Here is a 20,558-nt window from a genome sequence, read left to right as displayed (position 1 = left end):
GCTGCTGAAGCCGTTTGAAGCGAGAGGCTTCAGAGAGGGGCAGAACCGACTCTCTGAGCAGGCTTTAAATAGAAGCGTCATTTGAAATAACCATTTCTCAGGAGTGCTGACAGTAAGAGACAGTGCCAGCCACGTGGCTCAATGGACGCTGCTGGAGCGGAATTAACAGCGCTGGTAGCATGAACCCTGGTGTTAGGGCCACCGAGGCCTAGGAATCTGTTTGGCCCTCTGACTTTGGATGAACCAACCAAGAACTGTTATTAGAATCTTCTGTGGTCTTGAGAGTGGTGTGTCTTCCTTGCCCTGAGGTATTACCAGGGTGAATTCAGACACCCTGGACAATGTTGCGTTGTGACGTGGTCAGGGAACCATGCAGCCTGAGAGGCTCTCTGTGTTGGTTTTGTTCTCGACCCCTTTTAGTTTGTTATGGCCTAGGAAAGTGAGTAGGGGGAGAGTGACTAACAGAGGAAAACCTTTTGTTTGATTTGAGACTAAGTAGGTCTAGTCGTGTTGTTTTTTTGGAGTAAGCGAAATGACTAACCTTTCCCACTGTGGTTGCCTGTATCAAGTTTCCTGAATTTAATTGTGGATGGCATTAAGATTGATCAAAGCATTATCAAGGATCAACTCTGGAAGTTATCCACATCGAAGACACTCTTGCTCCCTGATCATTTCTGCCAGTCTGTTGCAACATCAGCGAGACAATGTTTAAGAAAAATTTGAAAATCCCAGAGTCAAATATTGAACAACACATGGTGCGTGCTGTCTACTATTGACTTGCTGAATACAGGGTGATGAATTCAAAATTAAACACAGTATCCACATGAAGCTTATTAGGTAGGTTTAGGCCTAATCTGTATCAACCTTATACCTGTACCTCAGGTATACCATGGCTCAGTTAGAATGTCTCAGCCAGGCCATGTTTAGGTTGGATTGTTGACCTAGTTTGTCTACTATCCCCAGCCCGCTATTTATGAATCCCCCCCCTCCACCTTGCCGAGTCATGACTCGTGTCATCTAGAGAGGTGTCATTTAAGTGTTTCTCAGCCCCTGGACTGGCACTGGCCCATGAGATGTCACTCGTACATCCGATGATCTAACACCAATTTTAGTCTACCCTCTAGTGCTAGTTTTAGTTAAGTACCACTGACTCCAAGAAGGAGGAGCATAGCTTATCGAATCCTGATAACTGCCAAAAACACTGGTGTAGGTCATGCCTTCTCTTTGGTGGTCTAATGGGCCCAGATCACCTTCATAACAACATGCTGACTGGACAGAGAAGGATTTGTCCCCCCCACCACCCTACAATACTTAATCATCATACCCTTCAAGTTAACTTCACACTAATGGAAGGGTCCCCTATTGTGTTGTTCCACTATCGCTCTTCTAGGCCTACACTTTTTTTCTCCAAGGAGCTCTGTTAAGTCAGAGTTGTGGTCTTTGGTAAACAGTGTGTGATAATGGCTTTTTCACACTGTCAACACTTTGGATAATGCTATTTATTGTGGTGAGCTTGTGAAATGACCATTGTGGTACAGTACTCCCCTCTGGGCCTCACTCTGTTCACGGTGTGTGTGTGTGTGTGTGTGTAGGTTATGCACACGTGTGTGTGTGAATGTATGTCCCCTCTTAACGTCATCACGTGCTTGCCCCGTGCACACAAAAGGGGCATTGTGGGGCGGCCGGGCCTCCATTTTAGAATGGTATTGTGGTGATGCCCCTGAGTTGGCGTGGTCGTGGCTGTACGAGGCTACCAGGCATCTCTCCCTGTTGCTGACTTCCAGCATCATCTCTCTGGGAAGAGCGACCCTGAATACCTCCTCTGTCACTAGCTGTGGCTCTGGTTGAAGGCCAGCTATGGGCAGCAGCATTCTGACAAGAGCCAAGGCACTGCCTCTGGACAGCATTCATCGCTAACAACTTTACCTTAAGCATTGTTTTGACAGGCAAATCAATCAAATTTATTTAAATCAATCAAATGTATTTATGAAGCCCTTCTTACATCAGATGATGTCACAAAGTGCTGTACAGAAACCCAGCCTAAAACCCCAAACAGCAAGCAATGCAGGTGTAGAAGCACGGTGGCTAGGAAAAACTCCCCAAATCAGCTGGCAAGCGTATTTTGAGGAAGAATATATTGCATTAAGTTGCAAGATACAAGTGTTCATAAAGATCTGTTATCACTGTACATTCTGCTGTATTTCAAATACATTTTGTGAATGCTGTGGTGAGTATTGGAAATTATCTGGAAGGTTTTTTTAAAGATCTCCACACTTTTGTGCTGTCAAAATATTCCCCTAGGTATTACATAACACAAAGTAAGAATCTGTTCTTTCGAGGGTGTTATTGACAAAGCTATGAAGAAATGTTGACGTGTGAAATGATGCGTGTAGCACCTCTTCACACACATCATTTCACACATTCTCAAACATGTCAGGAGTTTGAGAACCTGTTGTATAGGAAGAGTGAGAGTGTCAGTCTGCCAGTTCAGGGTCAGGATTTCTAGCTGCCAAGCCTGAACAGAGCTCTCCTTGTCCATTTGGGGTGTCCTTATCAGGAGCTCACACCTGTAGAGATGTGGGGGTGCGGGTTGAATGTTGTCACTGCACAGGCTCAGAAATAACTCTTCTCAATCAGTTTGAGGCAAAGCTACACTGTAATTCACATACACAGTGAGCTATAACTAACTGCTTTATTTGACTGATATGGAGATTTAACCTACGTAAGGTAGAGTAAATTTCTCCTTTCCTAGAAAATGTTCATTGAAATGACTCATTCCTCAGTAGCTTGCATTAGAGGTTTATAATCTTTTGGAAATATATATTCAGGCCTTCCAGCCCGGCATGTGCTCAATAATAGCAGGTGAATTAAAAGAAGAACCAAACTCATGACCTGTTTTGAATATCTTGTGGCTCTTTTTATTTCCTGCTTGTTTGAAACTACTTTTCTGAGGAGGTTGAGGTATGATGTGAGTGGCTGGAAGGCTTTCAGTTGCAGTTTTGTTTCTGAGCATTAGCTAGCCTATTTTGACAAATTGTTTAAGCCACTGTTTCTCAATGATTTCTTGGTGAACTCTCAGGTTGCACACAAGACTTTGTTTTTGTATGTTTATGTATTCAAATCAAATGTATTTATATAGCCCTTCGTACATCAGCTGATATCTCAAAGTGCTGTACAGAAATCCAGCCTAAAACCCCAAACAGCAAGCAATGCATGTGTAGAAGCACAGTGGCTAGGAAAAACTCCCTTGAAAGGCCAAAACCTAGGAAGAAACCTAGAGAGGAACCAGGCTATGAGGTGTGGCCAGTCCTCTTCTGGCTGTGCCTTGTGGAGATTATAACAGAACATGGCCAAGATGTTCAAGTATTGTATCACCTCACTGAATAATAATATAAGTCAATTATTATAATATCTGGAAAAGCAGCCAGAAGGAGAGGCTGGCTGATATATTCAAGATGCAATAGACTAGATGGCGAAGTGGGTACGACCCGAATTCATGTGCTCAACTTGTTTTAATCTTATGTCATCTGTGTACGCCTGTGGATGTTTTTCAAAAGTTATGACTGACATTCTGACATTAGTTCAACCAAGCAGGGATGCACAACTCTAGTGCTTGACGGCCACACTTTGTTATTATTCAAGGAGGAAAGAACTAGCAGAATAACAGACCGAACCCCTGCCCTAAAACAACCCACCTTCTTCAGTAGTAGGCCATGGTCTAATACTTCACATTGATGTCAGCTCGTATGATCATGGTGGCTGCTTCAAGGCTGAAGTGTACTGTCAGACATGTCATAATTCTGGGGAATAAGACCTTTACTTCTCTCTTGTTGCTTGTCTAAATATGGCGTATTCAATTCTATATCTATGATGCACTGGGTTTCATACGAATGGGACTTCAAAAGCCTCTTGTCAGGATGTGGGCGCTCTAGTCCCAGAGCTTGCTCTCTCTTTTGCGCTCTCTCTCTCGCTCAAACCACTGACAGTTTTAATGAATTAATATCTTAGTTATATTGACAAACATATTGAAATAACTTGCAGATTGTGACTAATATTAAGACATGTTGGACATTGGGGCAATCCAGTACTCAAAAGGGGTTTTCCAGTGTGTGTGTGTGTTTGTGTGTACATAGAAAGTGAACGTTACCATACACGTAGGGTATTATGAAAAAGGGAACCAGCAATTATTAGCCTACATCAGCAATTTCTGAAAAACCCTGAGGTTCAGTGTCCTTCACAAGCTCCCAGCAGGGCAACACCCTTTTATTATAGTACCATTGTAGTACCATTTTGCATCAAATACTGCACTGAAATATTTATTTTCATAAGACATGAATAATACTCAAAAGCTCAAACTTATGGGACAGTTACACATTTGTTTATTGTTTTGGCTCTGTACTCCAGCACACATGATTTGAAATGATACAATGACTATGTAGTTAGTGCAGACTGTCCGCTTTAATTTGAGGGTATTTTAATACATATCGGGTGAACTGTTTATGAATTGGATGACATTTTGATGCTACCATTATTACAGATAATCCTGTATGAATCGTGAATAATGATGAGTGAGAAAGTTAGAGATGCACACATATCATACCCCGAAGACGTGCTAACCTCTCAACATTACAATAACGGGAGGTCAGCATTATGGGGGGGGTATTATATATGTGCGTCTAACTTGCTCACTCATCGTTGTTCACAATTCATTCAGGATTGTCTGTAGTCATGCTAGAATCCTCATATAATGCACATATAAGTGAATTTGTCCCAATACTTTTGGTCCCCTAAAATGGTGGAACTATGTACAAAAACAGTTCTAAACGGTTCACCGATATGGATGAAAATACCCGCAAATTAAAGCTGACAGTCTGCACTTTAACCTCAAAGTTATTGTATTTGTTGTATAATTTAAAATCCAAAGTGCTGAAGTACAGAGCCAAAACCACAAAACATTGTCATTTTGGAGCTCACTGTATATTATTACCTCCTGTAGCCTGTCATAATTTCCCCCTGGACAAGTGTCACCGTGCTCTAGTGTCACAAGGAAGCTACTGATGAACTCTTGGAATATAACAGGAAACAGGCTGCCAGTGGCCACTTCCTGTTTGCCAGTCAACCTTTGGAGCCCAACCTCCATCGATTTCCTCTACTCTCACTTTTTCAAGGCCCTTTTAGTAATTCTCTCACACTCTAGGCATGCATATGTACTCTTACGCGTTAGAAGTGCTAAATACTAGTGATTAGAGGTCGACCAATTGATCGGAATGGCCGATTAATTAGGGCCGATTTCAAGTTTTCATAATCGGTAATCGGCATTTCTGGACACCGATTATGGCTGATTACATTGCACTCCACGATGAGACTCCGTGGCAGGCTGACCACCTGTTATACAAGTGCAGCAAGGAGCCGGGTAAGGTGCGCGTTAGCAGTAAACTTGTCTTTTTATAAAAAACAATCTTAACATAATCACTAGTTAACTACACATGGTTGATGATTTTACTAGTTTATCTAGCTTGTCCTGCATTGCATATAATCAATGTGGTGCCTGTTAATTTATCATTGAATCACAAACTACTTTGCCAAACGGGTGATTTAACAAGTTCATTCGCGAAAAAAGCACTGTCGTTGCACCAATGTGTACCTAACCATAAACATCAATGCCTTTCTTAAAATCAATACACAAATATATTTTTTTTAACCTGCATATTTAGTTAATATTGCCTGCTAACATGCATTTCTTTTAACTAGGGAAATTGTGTCGCTACTCTTGCGTTCCGTGCAAGCAGAGTCAGGGTATATGCAGCAGTTTGGGCTGCCTGGCTCGTTGCGAAGTGTGTGAAGACCATTTCTTCCTAACAATGACCGTAATAAATTTGCCAGACTTGTACATAATTATGACATAACATTGAAGGTTGTGCAATGTAACAGCAATATTTAGACTTAGGGATGCCACCCGTTAGATAAAATACAGAATGGTTCCGTATTTTTTGTGTTCGAAATGATAGTTTCCGGATTTGACAATATTAATTAATATGACCTAAGGATCGTATTTCTGTGTTATTATAATTAAGTCTGTGATTTGATAGAGCAGTCTGACTGAGCAGTGGTAGACAGCAGTAGGCTCGTAAGCATTCATTCAAACAGCACTCTCCTGCATTTGCCAGAAGCTCTTCTCTTCGCTGTTTATGACTTCAAGCCTATCAACTCCCGAGAATAGGCTGGCAATACTAAAGTACCTATTAGAACATCCAATAGTCAAAGGTATATGAAATACAAATGGTATAGAGAGCAATAGTTCTAATAATAACTACAACCTAAAACTTCTTACCTAGGAATATTGAAGACTCATGTTAAAAGGAACCACCATCTTTCATATGTTCTGAGCAAGGAACTCATTATTTTTTAGACTAAATTGATTTTATTAATGTATTATATTAAGTTAAAATAAGTGTTCATTCAGTATTGTTGTAATTGTCATTATTACAAATATATATAGGCCCCTCTGTCCTCCACTCGTTACCTGTATTAATGGCACCTGTTTGAACTTGTTATCAGTATAAAATACACCTGTCCACAACCTCAAACAGTCACACTCCAAACTCCACTATGGCCAAGACCAAAGTGCTGTCAAAGGACACCAGAAACAAAATTGTGGACCTGCACCAGGCTGGTAGGACTGAATCTGCAATAGGTAAGCAGCTTGGTTTGAAGAAATCAACTGTGGGAGCAATTATTAGGAAATGGAAGACATACAAGACCTCTGATAATCTCCCTCAATCTGGGGCTCCACGCAAGATCTCTACCCCGTGGGGTCAAAATGAACACTAGAACGGCGAGCAAAAATCCCAGAACCACACGGGGGGACCTAGTGAATGACCTGCAGAGAGCTGGGACGAAAGTAACAAAGCCTGCCATCAGTAACACACTACGCCGCCAGGGGACTCAAATCATGCAGTGCCAGATGTGTCCCCCTGCTTAAGCCAGTACATTTCCAGGCCCGTCTGAATCAAATCAAATGTATTTATATAGCCCTTCGTACATCAGCTGATATCTCAAAGTGCTGTACAGAAACCCAGTCTAAAACCCCAAACAGCAAGCAATGCAGGTGTTGAAGCACGGTGGCTAGGAAAAACTCCCTAGAAAGGCCAAAACCTAAGAAGAAACCTAGAGAGGAACCAGGCTATGTGGGGTGGCCAGTCCTCTTCTGGCTGTGCCGGGTGGAGATTATAACAGAACATGGCCAAGATGTTCAAATGTTCATAAATGACCAGCATGGTCAAATAATAATAAGGTAGAACAGTTGAAACTGGAGCAGCAGCACGGCCAGGTGGACTGGGGACAGCAAGGAGTCATCATGTCAGGTAGTCCTGGGGCATGGTCCTAGGGCTCAGGTCCTCCGAGAGAGAGAATTAGAGAACGCACACTTAGATTCACACAGGACACCGAATTGGACAGGAGAAGTACTCCAGATATAACAAACTGACCCCAGCCCCCCGACACAAACTACTGCAGCATAAATACTGGAGCCTGAGACAGGAGGGGTCAGGAGACACTGTGGCCCCGTCCGATGACACCCCCGGACAGGGCCAAACAGGAAGGATATAACCCCACCCACTTTGCCAAAGCACAGCCCCCACACCAATAGAGGGATATCTTCAACCACCAACTTACCATCCTGAGACAAGGCCGAGTATAGCCCACAAAGATCTCCGCCACGGCACAACCCAAGGGAGAGGGGGGGGGGAGTGCCAACCCAGACAGGAAGATCACATCAGTGACTCAACCCACTCAAGTCACGCACCCCTCCTAGGGGATGGTATGAAAGAGCCCTAGTAAGCTAGTGACTCAGCCCCTGTAATAGGGTTAGAGGCAGAGAATCCCTGAAGTTTGCTAGAGAGCATTTGGATGATCCAGAAGAAGATTGGGAGTATGTCATATGGTCAGATGAAACCAAAATAGAACTTTTAGGTTAAAAACTCAACTCGTCGTGTTTGGAGAACAAAGAATGCTGAGTTGCATCCAAAGAACACCAAACCTACTGTGAAGCATGGGGGTGGAAACATCATGCTTTGGGGCTGTTTTTCTGCAAAGGGACCAGGACAACTGATCCGTGTAAAGGAAAGAATGAATGGGGCCATGTATCGTGAGATTTTGAGTGAAAACCTCCTTCCATCAGCAAGGGCATTGAAGATGAAATGTGGCTGGGTCTTTCAGCATGACAATGATCCCAAACACACTGCCCGGGCAACGAAGGAGTGGCTTCGTAAGAAGCATTTGAAGGTCCTGGAGTGGCCAAGCCAGTCTCCAGATCTCAACCCCATAGAAAATCTTTGGAGGGAGTTGAAAGTCCGTGTTGCCCAGCAACAGCCCCAAAACATCACTGCTCTAGAGGAGATCTGCATGGAGGAATGGGCCAAAAATACCAGCAACAGTGTGTGAAAACCTTGTGAAGACTTATAGAAAACGTTTGACCTCTGTCATTGCCAACAAAGGGTATATAACAAAGTATTGAGATAAATGTTTGTTATTGACCAAATACTAATTTTCCACCATAATTTGCAAATAAATTCATAAAAAATCCTACAATGTGATTTTCTGGGGGTTTTTTCTTCTCATTTTGTCTGTCGTAGTTGAAGTGTACCGATGATGAAAATTACAGGCCTCATCTTTTTAAGTGGGAGAACTTGCACAATTGGTGGCTGACTAATTACTTTTTTGCCCCACTGTATGTATGCATGTATGTATATATGTATGTATGTATGTGTGTGTGTATATATATATAATATAATATAATATAAAAATTGGCTGATTTAATCGGTTTCGGCATTTTTTGTCCTCCAGTAATCTGTATCGGCGTAGAAAAATCATAATCGGTCGACCTCTACTAGTGATGCACCAATATGACATTTTTGGCCGATTACCAATATCCAATATTTTTATTACAAAAAAACCGATATCGATAACCGATATAAAAATGTTTAGCAGCCTTTTAAGCATTCTAGTACAGTTAAATAGTTAACACACAAGGATGCAGTGGTTTAAGGCACTGCATCTCCGTGCAAGAGGCGTCACTACAGTCCCTGGGTCGAATCTAGGCTGTATATACACAATTTAGCCGGGGTAGGCTGTCATTGTAAATAATACTTTGTTCTTAACTGACTTGCCTAGTTAAATTAAGGTTACACACACACACTGACCAAAAAGTTAATTTGTTGGCATGTACGTATGTCCCCATTACCAGTAAAACATAATTGAAACCTATTTATTTCACTTACTTGCTGTGCTATTTCGTTGTTCAGTCGCTTCATTTTCAACCAGGATTTCTATGGAACGCGTTTGGGTCTTTGCGTGTCAAAAAATATACGATTTAATGTGTCAAATAGGTTTGTTGACCAATGCAGACCTTAATATGACTGCACGTCACATAATTTAACGTACATTTTTTACGTAGTTATTACACTATCATTTCATATGTCACAACAATTCATCGATACATATGCCATGATGCTGGTAAAGTTGTCTCGCTCACCTACAGTACTGGTCATAAAGAAAAGCTAGCTAGCTCATGGATGCAAACAATGTTCTTCCCCTAAAGCATAGCTAAACGACATGTGTTTCAGTAGCAATAGTTAGCTAGCTAACTATATAGCTAGGTGTCATCATCTAAAATAACCCTAATTTATAAGACAGTTCTTATTTGATTAATGGTTGTCAGACAATAGTGAACTTTGCGGCTAGCCTTCAAAATAAAAGTATGGCATCATTCTAATAAGTATTCATTTGTATAACTGTCAATGACATACTTTTATTTTGAAGGCAAACTGCAAAATCCACTTTGCCTAATCCTTACTATGGCTAGCTTCACAACACAAACCGGTCTGGTCGAGCCTCACTCGCCAGATAACGTCATAAGCAGCCAGCTCGCTTTATCTTTGGGCAACAGGGTTAAGTAGCTGGCTAGCTATTTATTTTAATGAACTGAAGTTAAATTCCAATTGGCTAACAACAAGTGGCAACCTAGCTAATACTTACTCACAAGGATTCCTAAATCATTGCTAAGAATAATGAAAATGACTTCAGTTTCCTGCACTGTCCTGTCTTCCTAGCAGTGACTCATCCACTCTGTGAGGAAGGCCTATCCATCCTGTATAAATGCTCTCTAGACAGTAATGCTCCCTCTGAAATGATTGGAGAAGGAATCCACATTATTTGTTTCTAGTGATTCGCTGAATCGCTTTTAGTTTTTTGATTAGCTTTTAAATAGATTTCACGTATTTGTTGGCGTTTGGTTTGGTTGACCTTACTAGCGATGTTGGCTAGCTAGCTTTGAATGCCGCAACACTACAGAAGTAGATAGGACTGCATTAGCAGAGATGGCTTGCAGTAGTGAAGATTGTCCACTACTCTGACAGTCACAAAATGTATGGTGAGCCAGTGGCAGGATTGGCATCTACAAAGGGTTAGGATAGGGATAGACTTATCTACGAGAAAGCACAGAGAGGAAGTTGGGAATGGAGAGGTGCGCTCTGTGCTGCTGAGGCTACGGACCTCGGCTGACCATCTGAAGTACAAGCCTGATCCCATCCACGACTTCTTAACTTTCTTGATTTGCCAACTGTATCACATTTATTGTTTTGTTTTCTTGTTGTCATGCATATGAATTCCTGATGCATATGAAATCCAACTTTTACTTGCCATGTATACTGAAATAAACAAACTCAACTAATGGGTGGGGAGAGGATGAGTGGTAATTGGTTGGATCTCCCATCTCAGCAGAATTTAGCAGCTTATTGTTGACCCTCAGACTTACCTCTCAGACGGGTCATATCTGTATGAAATGCGAATGACTCAAGGCCTTTGAGTCAAAAATAAATATTTGTGTGTGACCGTGCGGCATCCACATGCAGCGATATTGTTATCACTCTCCTGGTTATTTACCAAAGATGAGGACCAAATATTGTCAGTCTGAGTAATAAGGTTTTGTTTCTATAAGACTGTTGGAAGGAAGAAATCCATTCATCATCAACTGCTGAGCCATATGTATGTTTACATAAGCAAGATCGCACAATCTCAATTTGGTTCCCCCTCCGTCTACTTCTCGCTCTCTTTTTCTCCCCCTCTCCCTCCCTCTCCACAGCAGTTGGCAGACAGGAGGCATGACGGAGGAGAAATGCCCCCAGCTAGTGGACTACTTTGTGGTGGCAGGGCTGGCTCCGGGGGGCTCGGCCCCGCTGGACGAAGAGGGCCAGCAGAGAGGGGGCCGGGTGGTGGAGCCGGTCATAGACCTGGCGGTGATTGCACGGGGCTTGGGGGAGGAGGTGCCTGAGGGCTTCACCTGCATCGAGAAGACCCAGGGGGGCCACCCGGCCGAGCTGAGTACTGGACTCATCAACAACCCCCACATGTACCTGTGTTACCGCCGTGGGCACGACAAGCCACCCATCCTCGACCTCGGGTGAGACACTCCAGCAGTGATGAAAAAAATTATCATTCTATTCTAATGTGTGCTGGAGTCAGACATTAGCCACATCATCAATTTAAAGCTATGCATAGTGCTTGGAGTTCACATACTGTAGCTAATGCATAACAATGCTTTGAGCTTGCATTATGCAATTATCGACATACTGCATGCTGTAACCATGTACGTGTGACCACAAAGGTTTTATTGTATGCTATTGCTATGTAGCCCTGAACCGCCATAATCATTAAATTAAGCATGTCTGGCCAAGCCATACATGACTGCAAAATTTAATTGTATACATACCCATAGATTCTTTAATGGAAAGAGCTATGCACGTCACATAATACATTCATTCTGGACAAAGTGCGGGATGTCTTCTAAACATGAAAAGAAAAGCTTTCCTTGAATGAGTGATAGAAATTGGTTTCTGTTAACTGTATAACTAGTGACATTGACTGACTCATTGTCCTGACTCTGCCCCCTCCCCCGGTCCCCAGGGTGCTGTACGAGGGCAAAGAGGTGGTGAAGCAGGGCTGGTATGTGATCGAGACCACCCCCTACAGCCGCTCAGCCAGCCTGAGCTCCGGGGGGCCCGCCACCCACCGCACCTTCCTGACTTACCGCCGGGCCCCAGAGTCCCAGGCCCTCCACACCCTGGGGGTCACAGACATCTCCCTCCTGCTGCCCAGTAAGGGGGAGGTGGCCCCCCACACCTTCTGCCGGGTGGAGAAGAACCTCAACACTGGCATAGTGGGTTTGAAGCGCTCTGTTTTTCTATTGTTTTTTAAATTTATTTTTTAACTTAATTCTTCATCTTTCTCCCTCCATCCCTCTCTCTCTCTCACTGTGCTTTGTTGTTTTGGCTCCACAGTGGGGTCCAGCCTTATACCTGTGCTACAAGAGAGCTGTAGCCAAAGCCAATGCCCTAGTCTATGAAGCAGGTGAGTGTAGACTGTTCCATTATGACGGTATCACAGCACTCATTCTGCTGCGTCGCGATATGTGACATTTTAAACAGAGGCCTATTGACCAACTTCTCACAATTAAATACATTTAGAAGCAGAAAGATCTACCAAAAATGAAAGTCTCTCTGTAGTCACTAATCAAAATGGTACTTTTATTAACCGTCTGTCTCTGTGTGTGTGTTTCCCAGGTCTGATCAGTCGGTATCCTGAAGCGGATGTGGAGTCGTTCCCCCTGCCAGAGTCTGTGCCTATGTTCTGCCTGCCCATGGGTGTGACGGTGGAGAGCTGGCCCCTCAACACCAAGTACCAGCTCCCTGTCTTCTCTACCTTCGTCCTCACTAGCGCCTGTGGCGACAAGGTGGGTCCGCCTACCTGCCTTCTCACACACACTCTCCAACACTCTTAACACTGCGCAGTGGCTGAGCTATTGAGTCCATTGGGTTATGTGTTAAGCTGGATAGGAATTTTGATAATATCAGGTGAATGTATAATCTATTGTAGCTCGTTGCAAGTTACCGGTTCAGTCAATTACAACAAATGACAATAACTTAAGATGTCATTATTTGTCAGACATTGAAATACTTCACTCCATCCATGATGCCTGCAGTAACAGTGACAATCATAATGGTAATAGTAAAGTTTCCTAATTCATATTAAATCCATACAACAAGCAAAAATAATTCTAATAAAATGGTCTAATTCTAATATAACGTCCTCTCACTGTCAACTGTATTTACTTTCAGAAAACTTAACATGTAAATATTTGTATGAACATAAGATTCAACAACTGAGACATGAACTTAACAAGTTCCACAGACATGTGACTAACAGAAATGGAATAATGTGTCCCTGAACAAAAGGGTGGTCAAAATCAAAAGTTACAGTCAGTATCTGGTGTGGCCACCAGCTGCATTAATTACTGCAGTGCATCTCCTCCTCATGGACTGCACCAGATTTGCCCGTTCTTGCTGTGAGATGTTACCCCACTCTTCCACCTAGGCACCTGCAAGGGAATGGCCCTAGCCCTCACCCTCCGATCCAACTTGTCCCAGACGTGCTCAATGGGATTGATATCCGGGCTCTTCACTGGCCATGGCAGAACACTGACATTCCTGTCTTGCAGGAAATCACGCACAGAATGAGCAGTATGGCTGGTGGCGTTGTCATGCTGGAGTGTCATGTCAGAATGAGCCTGCAGGAAGGGTACCACTTGAGTGATCCTGTGCAGGTGTTGTTACACGTGGTCTGCCATTGCGAAGTCGATCAGCTGTCCGTCCTGTCTCCCTGTAGCGCTGTATTAGGCATCTCACAGTATGGACATTGCAATTTATTGCCCTGGCCACATCTGCAGTCCTCATGCCTCCTTGCAGCATACTTAAGGCACATTCACGCAGATGAGCAGGGACCCTGGGGGTCTTTCTTTGGTGTTTTTCAGAGTCAGTAGAAAGGCCTCTTTAGTGTCCTAAGTTTTCATAACTGTGACCTTAATTGCCTACTGTCTGTAAGCTGTTAGTGTCTTAACGACCGTTCCACAGGTGCATGTTCATTAATTGTTTAAGGTTCATTGAACAAGCATGGGAAACAGTGTTTAAACCCTTTACAATGAAGTTCTGTGAAGTTATTTGGATTTTTATTAATTATTTTTGAAGACAGGGTCCTGAAAAGGGACATTTATTTTTTTGTTGAGTTTAGTCACTAAAGCTCACCTTTGATTGACCACCCTTTGTTTTTCCGTCTTTCTCTGGACAAATCCTGGACTCGCCAAGCCATGTCCTCTAGCAATCCCTCCATCTTGGCTAGGTATCTACCCTCTACTTCCAGTTTTCTGTATCCATAGGATCTCCCTCTTTCTGATCTCTCTCATCTTGTCCTCTAACCACTCCCTCTCTCTCTTGAACATTCTGTTACATTTCTGTTCAAAAAGGCTTAGGTCCTGTTTTTTCCTCATGTGATCTCCCTCTGCCTTCTGAGGGTGCTTTACTGTTTGGGAGTCAGTGCAGGTTTCACTGTTTGGGAATCAGTGGGAGTCAGTGCAGGTTCCACTGTTTGGGAGTCAGTAGGCGTCAGTGCAGGTTCCACTGTTTGGGAGTCAGTAGGCGTCAGTGCAGGTTCCACTGTTTGGGAGTCAGTAGGCGTCAGTGCAGGTTCCACTGTTTGGGAGTCAGTAGGCGTCAGTGCAGGTTCCACTGTTTGGGAGTCAGTAGGCATCAGTGCAGGTTTCACTGTTTGGGAGTCTGTGCCATCTCTCTCCTTTGTATGGATCTGTTAAGACAAAATGAAACTACTATAAGCCTATTTGGAAATTTAGCTGAGACCACTTTCACATTTGCCTTAACTTGAAATGGAGCAGAAAAGCGAATCAGAAAATGCCCGTGTTTACCGAAGTTGGGCATTGGTGTCTGGTCCTGGAATGACCTTTCTGATGGCAGACAATTTTCTTGTCGTCCTGAAAAAAGAAAAGGTTTCCATATAATCATGCAAACAAGACCATTACATTGATCAAGAATGGTTAGCATATGGCAATAGGCTGTAGTGTTTTGGCAATATTAGATTTTAATTGTTTTTTAAATTCACAGTTATTGGCCTTCTTGGGCGGATAGACGCACTGCGTTAGCGATTCATTACATTTCCCTCTGCCTTCTGTGGGTGTTCCACTGTTTGGGTCACAGAGTCAGTGCAAATGGAACAACACTTAGCCTATATGGAGAGTATAGCCAAGACCACACTCACATTTGCCTTCACTTGAAACAGATCTGAAAAAATGGAAATGCCAGTGCCATAATGAATGTATGGGCTGGTTTACCGAAGATGGGCAGTGATGTCTGGTCCTGGATCTGCCTCTTTCATGGCAGACAGTTTTCTCATCTTCCTGAAAAAAGAAAAGGTTTCAATTATTATTATGACATGGATCAAGAATGATTTGTGTATGGCATGCGATTAAGAATTTCAGATTAGGTTAGCATGTTTTTAAAGGTTTTTTAAGCTTTTTTTAACTCACAGTTATTGGCATTCGTTGAGGGATAGATGACACACTCCGTCCGCAAGTCATAATGTCCCTCTCTGCATTCTGAGAGTAGTCCACTTTTTGGGACACAGTCAGTGCCATCTCTCTCTTTTGTATGGATCTGTTAAGACAATGAAATAACTGTTTATTTCATTTCATGTTTACTGTAGATTGAAAGTTGAGGCGGAACCAGGTGTAAAAATAAATAAATAACTTTTCAGAAAATGTCAGTGTTCCTCCATACTGTATTAACCAATGAGTATAAGGGCTGGTTTGTCCAAATTGGGCAGTGGCGTCTGATCCTGGATCTGTGCCTCTCACGCAGACAGATTTCTCATCCTCCTGAAAATAGAATGTTTTATTACCATGAACATGACATGGGTCAGGAATTATTTGCATATGGCATCAGATTAAGAAATCTAAGATTAGGCTATTGTGTTAAAACAACATTTTCGTGTGATTTTTATTTATTTTTTACTTACAGATCTTCCCCTTCTTCGAGGGACACACTCACTACGTCCACAATTCATTATGTCCTTTTCTGCCTTCTGAGGGTGTTTCACTGTTTGGGTCACAGAGTCAGTGCCTTCTCTCCTTTGTATGGACAAAATTAAACAACTCTCAGCCAAGACCACTCAAATTTGCTTTCATTTGAAACAGAACTGAAAAAGTTTATTACAGAACGTTTGTGTTACTAATAAGTACAGTCTTATGTATTGGCTGGTTTACCAATGTAGGGCAGTGGCATCTAGCCCTGGATCGACCTCTCGCACGGCTGACAATTTTCTCTTCATCAGAAACTGCAGTTCTTCAGGACATGGATTTTTCACAGACTGACGATTTTGGAATATGATGTTCCATCGATTTTGTTTGATGATATAGTAATCATCACTATGCTAACTCAGAACTCATCTGATTATGATTAGGGAATAGCGTCATGAGTTGATGACATCACAATCACAAGGTATATCTCACTGATCATCCCCAAAGCCAACACCTAATTTGGCCGCCTTTCCTTCCAGTTCTCTGCTGCCAGTGGCTGGAACGAATTGCAAAAATTGCTGAAGTTGAAGACTTTTATTTCCCTCAACAACTTTAAACATCTGAGCAGCTCACTGCAGCTGTACATAGTCCATCTGTAAATAGCCCACCCAATCTACCTACCTCATCCCCTTACTGTTTTTATTTTATTTACTTTTCTGCTCTTTTGCACACCAGTATCTCTACTTGCACATCATCATCTGCTCATTTATCACTCCAGTGTTAATCTACTAAATTCTAATTATTCGCTCCTATGGCCTATTTATTGCCTACCTCCTCATGCCTTATGCACACAGTGTATTTAGACTTTCTTTTCTCTACTGTGTCATTGACCTGTTTGTGTTATTGGCTTGTTTATTGTTTACTCCATGTGTAACTCTGTGTTGTTGTCTGTGTCACACTGCTTTGCTTTATCTTGGCCAGGTCGTAGTTGCAAATGAGAACTTGTTCTCAACTAGCCTACCTGGTTAAATAAAGGTGAAATATATATATTTTTAAATGACACCCCAGTGAGGAGTATGTTGCTAATTCTATGGTTGCGACAACAAAAACAAATTCTAGAACCAAATGGGCTGAAGTATTTCTAATTCTACAAAATTCCATGACCTACAGTGGCTGACAAGGTTCACAAATACACACTCACAAAGAAATGCATATCAAGTGTGATATATGAACATTGACAGGTTCTAATGTTGATAAATACCAACTATCTGTTGATTGAGTTGTGCGTAGTTATTTACCAATGCAGCTATTCAATATCATGCTTGCCTACTTAAATTACAAGTTTTAAATTGGCCCACTATATAGACTTTGTCTGCGACAGCAGCAAGAAGCTATAAAAACAACAAAAACATTGAGATGCAAATGACTCCAGTATGAACTCACTCACAGTTTAATTTAAAAAAATATATCTAGCATTTGCTAAATGCTAACTGTTCACACAGTTCAAAGCATCTAGCGTTCGCTGAATCCTTCGTTTTTAACATTCCCGTTTCTCTTCCCGCCCCAGGTTTACGGTGCTGCCATCCAGTTCTACGAGGCGTTCCCACGGGAGTGCCTCTCAGAGCGGCAGAGCGTCCGTCTGGGCCTGGTGAGCGTGGTGGACCGGCGGCCTATCGCCAACCGCACCCTGCAGGTGAAGAAGAGCGTGTGTGTTCTCTCCCACTGGCCCTTCTTCACCGTCTTCCAGAAGTTCCTCACCTTCGTCTACCGATACTCCATCTCCGGACCCCACGTGCTGCCCCTCGAGAAGTCAGTGGCCCTTCATGGCAAATATCAGCTATGTGTCTTTATGAACCTAAACTGGCTGATCTAGTGGCTAACAAACCGTAGTCCTATTGGCTGTTGATTGATGTTATGGTTGGTTGATTTATTAACAGGAACTCTGCTCTCTCCAGGCACATCTCCAGCTTCATGCACAACGTCCCGTTCCCTTCCCCTCAGCGGCCTCGCATCCTAGTGCAGGTAGGGACACCTGTCTTTAACTCAATTCACATTCTCTTATCTTTATTCCTTATTAACACATCAAAGCACTTGAAAGAATCAGAAAGGTGGAATGGAAAACCTTGCTAAGCATTGGTTTAGCTCAGGGCTATACAGAAGGCAGCATTAAAACTGCTAATTCAAGTAAGGCATGACTGTGATTATTAGTTGAGTCATGTGTTAGTGCTAGTTTAGAACAAAAGCTTGCTTGCTCTGTGTGTGTTTGTATATGCCTGTGTGTGTGTGTGTGTTTACAAGCGGAAACTCCGCTTGAGTTCTATTTGAACTTGACACCAGTAGCATTGTGGTGTTTGTCACTAAAGATTTGACTTCCTCCCCCACAGGAAATGGGTGTTGAATTAATTGATGGTTTCACTGGTTAGTGTGTGCAGATGGACAGGGTAAAAATAACACCCAATCAAAACAATCTATAATTTTCTGTGGATTTAAAATAATTTCACATCACTGAATGATCCTTCCGGCACTAGAAAGTAGAGACAGTTGTTTAAGTTGTTTGTGGTTTTCTCAAACTCAAATCGAGTCAAATGAGGCTTTTCAAACTTGATTCCTTTTGGCTTGTTTCAAATCAACATCAACATTGGTGAATGGTGGTCTATGAAATTGAAGCATGGCTGAACTTTCTTCCTTAGACCTGTAGATTATTGTCCACCATGTTGGTTTATTAATGAAAAATGTGTGTGTGTCATTTCAGCTCTCCCCCTATGACAACCTTCTCCTCTGTCAGCCTGTCTCCTCCCCCTTACTGCTCAGGTCAGTACAGTAAATATGCATTAGGTCGAGTCGCAATAAACTATGTGGTGGAATGAGTTATTTTGCGCTAGGAGCTATCACTCCAACAATGGCTTAGTTTCCCCTGAGGGATTTCTAGTATCATATTGAAGTGAATCCATGAAAACAATAATGAATTGATAAATAGGCTGTTCTTTTCTGTCTGTAGTGGTGCTAGCTTTGTGAAGCTGCTGCAGAACCTGGGCCCTGAGAACGCCTGTGTCCTGCTGCTGGCCGTGCTGACGGAGCACAAACTACTGCTACACTCCCTCCGCCCCGACGTCCTCACCTCTGTCAGCGAGGCCCTGGTGTCTGTGAGTTACACACACGCCAAACCTACACCCACGTATGCAATCACACACACACCGCCACACACACAAAGACATATACGTACACACACACTCATTCCAATCAAAGAATGCACTCTATCCCTCCAGATGACGTTCCCTCTGCGTTGGCACTGCCCGTACATACCCCTGTGCCCGCTGCGGCTAGCAGACGTACTGTGTGCCCCCATGCCCTTCATCGTGGGCGTCCACTCCAGCTACTTTGACCTCTATGACCCCCCTACTGACGTGGTGTGTGTTGACCTGGACACCAACACCATCTTTCAGTGAGTACACTGACCTTGAAGGACCTGGCCCAGGATGCAACTGATGGAAGAGGAAGCAACAAAACCAAACATATGCACGTTTGAAAGGATGAAATCCATAGTTTTGTTTTCTCTTCTCCTGCAGAGCAGAGGACAAGAAGCCGTTGTCATGGCGATCACTACCAAGGAAGCATGGCAAGATGCTGGTGAATACCCTCACCAACTTGATGAAGACTCTGGAGAAAAGTGGGTGATGGCTGGAGACTCCATGCATGACATACATTCTCTTCTCATCTCCCTTCTGTCAATCATTTTACATCTTCTAGTCTACTTATTCTGAAGCCCATCTAGGGACCGATGCTGGAATATGAGTACAAGCTGAAACATATTGGTGCAATACATCTGACTCTTGATAATTCAATGTGCCAATCCTTTTTATCTTCATAATTTTATATTTGTGCCTTTCTCCACCACTATCCCCATTTCCCTCACTTTTCCTCTCCCCCCTCCCCACATTCCCCTCCATCAGTCTACACCACTGGCCAAGAGGAGGCCACCCTGGAGTTCCTGCTGACGGACTATGACCTGATCTACGGGCGTCAGAAGCAGCTGGAGCTGGAGATCCAGGAGGCCTTCCTGCGCTTCATGAGCTGCTTGCTGAGGGGCTACCGTGCCTACCTGCTGCCCATCACCCAGGCCCCCTCAGACAGGACCACCGACTGCAGCTCCCTCTTCAACCTGCAGGGTCAGTGGGGGGGGTGACTGCGTGACTCATAACTCACAAAACAATTTACACAAGTGGCCACAAATATTATATAACTTTCTAGCTGAGTACGTGTGTGTGGGTGTTTTACCGCACCTACGAAGCTAGTGTTTTAATGTGTGAAGTTAACCACTCCCTGGCTCTTGCAGGCTTCCTGAAGTCTCGTGAACGCACCCACCAGAAGTTCTACACCCAGCTGACCAGGACCCAGATGTTCACTCAGTTCATCGAGGAGTGCTCATTCGTCAGTGACTGCCACGCCTGTCTGGAGTTCTTCGACGAGTGTGTCCAGAAGGTCAATATCACATCTTCGTGTTTTACAGGATGTTTAGTGATGCACCATATCTTATGGAAGCTTTTAGTGTGTTGATTCTAATACTGAAACCGGATGAGCATTTTTGTTTTTGTGCAGCTAATGGAAATGTGTGTGATCCATTCCTGCCCTCTATGTTGTCAAT

General features: G+C 43.2%; 2 protein-coding genes across 8 annotated transcripts in view; one reads left to right on the top strand and one right to left on the bottom strand.

The window, feature by feature from the left end:
- The window catches only part of LOC135522174 (thioredoxin-interacting protein-like), a 328,799-nt gene that overhangs the window by 76,457 nt on the left and 231,784 nt on the right, over positions 1–20,558 (bottom strand). The gene's annotated exons all lie outside the window — the stretch shown is intronic.
- LOC135522169 (DENN domain-containing protein 4B-like) overlaps positions 1–20,558 on the top strand; it is a 45,608-nt gene that overhangs the window by 9,198 nt on the left and 15,852 nt on the right. For 5 of the 7 annotated variants that reach the window (XM_064948197.1, XM_064948198.1, XM_064948192.1 and 2 more), the window contains 12 exons: positions 11,141–11,458; positions 11,962–12,214; positions 12,336–12,405; positions 12,618–12,787; positions 17,484–17,725; positions 17,872–17,938; positions 18,669–18,727; positions 18,915–19,059; positions 19,183–19,358; positions 19,483–19,583; positions 19,867–20,082; positions 20,250–20,395. In XM_064948197.1, coding sequence (XP_064804269.1) covers positions 11,160–11,458; positions 11,962–12,214; positions 12,336–12,405; positions 12,618–12,787; positions 17,484–17,725; positions 17,872–17,938; positions 18,669–18,727; positions 18,915–19,059; positions 19,183–19,358; positions 19,483–19,583; positions 19,867–20,082; positions 20,250–20,395 — 1,944 coding nt within the window. In that variant the 5' untranslated portion in view covers positions 11,141–11,159. Of the gene's footprint in view, positions 1–11,140; positions 11,459–11,961; positions 12,215–12,335; positions 12,406–12,617; positions 12,788–17,483; positions 17,726–17,871; positions 17,939–18,668; positions 18,728–18,914; positions 19,060–19,182; positions 19,359–19,482; positions 19,584–19,866; positions 20,083–20,249; positions 20,396–20,558 lie in introns of those variants that run through there. The other 2 variants (XM_064948194.1, XM_064948199.1) reach the window with 2 other exon arrangements.

Source organism: Oncorhynchus masou, chromosome 30, assembly GCF_036934945.1.
Source record: "Oncorhynchus masou masou isolate Uvic2021 chromosome 30, UVic_Omas_1.1, whole genome shotgun sequence".
Classification (NCBI taxonomy): Eukaryota; Metazoa; Chordata; class Actinopteri; order Salmoniformes; family Salmonidae; genus Oncorhynchus; species Oncorhynchus masou.
The sequence above is the reverse complement of the archived record's forward strand: the minus strand, read 5'-3'. Positions and strand labels throughout refer to the sequence as shown.